Source organism: Scleropages formosus, chromosome 3, assembly GCF_900964775.1.
Source record: "Scleropages formosus chromosome 3, fSclFor1.1, whole genome shotgun sequence".
NCBI lineage: Eukaryota > Metazoa > Chordata > Actinopteri > Osteoglossiformes > Osteoglossidae > Scleropages > Scleropages formosus.
In genome coordinates, this window is record NC_041808.1 from 25,868,173 (window position 1) to 25,871,639 (window position 3,467).

At 55.8% G+C, this 3,467-nt stretch overlaps 1 protein-coding gene across 1 annotated transcript; it reads left to right on the plus strand.

Moving 5' to 3' along the window:
• Nucleotides 1-489: 489 nt before the first annotated feature.
• egr4 (early growth response 4) lies at nucleotides 490-3,166 on the plus strand. Its single transcript, XM_029250620.1, has 2 exons — nucleotides 490-920; nucleotides 1,173-3,166. Exons 1-2 carry the CDS (start codon nucleotides 767-769, stop codon nucleotides 2,462-2,464), a joined length of 1,446 nt encoding a protein of 481 aa, XP_029106453.1. The 5' UTR covers nucleotides 490-766; the 3' UTR covers nucleotides 2,465-3,166.
• Nucleotides 3,167-3,467: the final 301 nt, after the last annotated feature.

Sequence of the window (3,467 nt, forward strand, 5' to 3'; positions counted from 1 at the left end):
TGGTCCAGATGTGGCCAGGGTCCCCGGAATTATCAATCCAACACACATACAGTATAATAAGGCACAGAAGACCCAGCTGCGCAAAAAGCATCTCTGGCACAGTGCGCACCAACATGGCCGAACCGCATCGCATCGCATCGCATGGCACCAAGCAAACCGCATGGCGCGTAACGCCTGGACATCTTCTCCGAGCCGCATGAACACAAACAGCCAGACAACACAAAGCACGGGGCGGGCCGCTCGTTCCTCGCATTTCTAGGACATCACTGCGCACCAGGTGAATTTCCAAGCCTGGGGTCTTCGCGGGTCTCACGCTGCACCAGCGGAGCTCGACTCCCGCATTCGGCCCTTCTTGAGAATTCTCGCACATGCAATGAATTAATTATTGCGTCACGGAGCCAGCACTCCTTTTTTGGAGGAACTTCGTCACATCCTCTGTCTATATATGGGCAAGAAGTGGACAGGTAGACGCGCAGCGGGGGGAATCCTCTCGCCAGAGACCAACCAGCCGCGGGGAGCCCAAGTATAAAAGGCGAGGGAAGGGGGATCGCTGCCGAGAGTCCACAAACGACGGACGTCGGAGCGGAGAGCCAGGCATCCACGCAGTCCAGCAGAAAGGGAATCCCGCGTCGCGGAGCGAGGAGTCCTCCCATCCACCGGCTTCTTCCTACAGCCTAGTAGGACTTGTTGAGCGCATCGCAAGAGCCGCGCGCGCGTCTACTTTGCTAAGGCTGAGCCGCTGCCGGGCTGCCGAGGACTGAACGTCATGCTGAACAACATGGATTTGAGCTCCCTCGAGTACTTCCACCCCGAGCCGGACTGCGACCCCCCGCGGGGCACTGACAGCGCCGTAGGAGCAAAAGAAAGACGGCGTGCCTGCATGACCAGCGAGAGGGGATCTCCTGCTCCGCTCAGCCAAGGTTGGTTTTCTTGCAGCTCATCGTGTGTGTGTGTGTGTGTGTGTGTGTGTGTGTGTGTGTGTGTGTGTGTGCGCCTGAATAGCGCGCGCGTTCTGGTAATGATGGAAATGCCACCTCGTGCGCTGCTCACATTCACGGCGGTGCGCACTGGCGGTTTGGCGTGCTTACATAACACGCGCGGAATGAACACATGACATGCACAATATGCGCGTTTTCTGCTTTTGTGACACGCACCTGTGTGTTTCTTTGCAGATGGTGCGGCGAGGAACCCTACAGCCGACACTTCCAGCTCGGATTTCTTTCTTGACCCGAGCCGGGGCTCCAAGGAGAGCCCGTGCGCGTCCCTGGCTTACTCGGGCAGCTTCTACATGGAGACCCCCCAGGGGGCAGCATGCAGCACGGAGGCCCTGCTCAACATGATCACGGAGATCGTCGGGGTCACCACCTTACCCGTGCCCGAGCTCCAGCAGAGTGCGCCCCAGCTCGCGCTCCCCACGCCCACGGCGCTCTGTGCGCAAGGCCAGGGTCTGGTCTCCACGTGCTCGGGAGGGGCCGCCGCGAATCCAGCGGCGCCACACTCTTCGGCGCACATCTGCCACGGCTTTCCAGACGCTCTGCTGCGCGTGCACGGCGCTCCTGTGGTCCAGTCCAACTTTGACGCTTCTGAACGTCCGGAGCAGAGCCCTCAGATCCAGGCGGCGTTTCCTGTTGTGGTGAAAACTGAGCCCGAGGAAGACTCGTATGGATGGGACTCTTTCTGCAAGCCCAGCACCTACTCGCCGCCGGATTTTGTGTCGGGACCGTCGCAGGCGGCAGCTGACAGCCTGCCGGACCAAGAAGATGTGGATGTGAAGGACTTTCTCCAGTCCTTGAGCTCCGACATGGGCTGCAAGATGGACGGTGCGATCAAGCAGGAGCAGCGCTTCGCTCCCAGCTGCGCGCAAAGTTTCTCCGGCTCCCTCGTGCCCAGCAGCTTCCCAGCACAGGTCCCTGGGTCTCCAAGGAACCCGAGCGGCGGCGTCCTGACACCGGCCGCTTTCCCCGCCATCGATCTGCAGACCGTGATCGATCAGTGCGACTTCCGTTGCAGCCCGTCCTCTGGGAGCAGCAGCGCACACCCGCTCCTTTACTCGTCCTTGTTGACAGACGCCTCCGCGAGCGGCGCAGCGCGCGCCCCGAGGGCGCCGGCTCGCGCCAGCAAAGCCCAAGCCAAGGAGAAGCCGTTCGCGTGTCCGGCGGAGAACTGCGAGCGGCGCTTCTCGCGCTCGGACGAGCTCAACCGCCACGTCCGCATCCACACGGGCCACAAACCGTTTCGCTGCCGCGTGTGCCTGCGCAGCTTCAGCCGCAGCGACCACCTGACCACACACACGCGGACGCACACGGGCGAGAAGCCGTTCTCGTGCGACGTGTGCGGCCGGCGCTTCGCGCGCAGCGACGAGCGCAAGAGGCACGGGCGCGTGCATCTCAAGCAGAAGGAGAAGATGGAGATGAAGCGGCAGATGCTCGCCGCGTGCGCCTTCGCGGCGCCGCAAGGAATATGAGCGTGCGCAACACGTACGGGAAATACGGTACACGCGTGCTCTCAAACCTTCGCTCTTAACGAAGCGAAGTTGGCGGCGTGTACAGACAGAGTGAATATTACAGCGTTTGGGGTTCCGCATCTGGTCGGCTTGGTCTGACAGATCGGAGAAGAAGAAGAAATGATGCAAGAAGAGGGCGCAAATGCCAGCACTGGAGTGATTTTGCGTTGCACCGTACCTTGTCCACTCTTGTATTTGTGCCACCGCGCTCTGATGCTTAAACGTCCAGGATGAACCTGCTTGTTCATGTACTCGAGGGAAATATATACTGTACATATGTTTTTCCCCCCCACCAGGGTGCGATCAGGGTTCAGCACCACTCCAGTCGGACAGCTCCAGCCCCTAATGGGATTGTTAGGCCGCTGCACTTAAACATGCCTGCTGATGATTCTGGATGACATGCTTCTCACCCCAGTCCCACTGATAAAGCTGCATGGCTATTTTGCTCATGTAAGAAATTAAAGCATAGTAACAAGTGCTGTTTTAAAGCCAGTGATGTCACAGCTGGTTTGCACAGCATGAATGTGCCATACCTTTCTATTTGCAGTATGAGGTCTTTTTGTGTCAAGGTCACCAAATAATCGCAATTTATATTTGTATTGTATTTTATTTGTATAGATACTTGACATGTGAAATTTATTCGATGGCGAATAAACGTTTGTAGAAATTACTGTATTTTTCTAATTGTGTATATATATTTCTAACATTTTTTTACTTGGTTTACAAACTGAAGTTGTGTATTTTTCCTATATGTTGAATGTGTTATATAAGAGGTTGCATAAGGTGTCATGACATGACACGAGTACTATGCGAACGAAATTGAATTAAGAATACAAGAAAATGGAAAAAGAATAAGATTTATTCTATATATCTAGACAATACTGTGCAAATATGAAGAAACAGGCATAGATAGGTAATGGCAGTAACATCAGTTCATCTTCACTTTGTGGAAGAAAACAACATA

Coding starts and splice junctions, on each gene's coding strand:
- egr4 (XM_029250620.1), top strand. CDS start 767: ATGCTGAACAACATGGATTTGAGCTCCCTCGAGTACTTCCACCCCGAG. Junction 921..1,172: donor TCCTGCTCCGCTCAGCCAAG/GTTGGTTTTCTT, acceptor GTTTCTTTGCAG/ATGGTGCGGCGAGGAACCCT.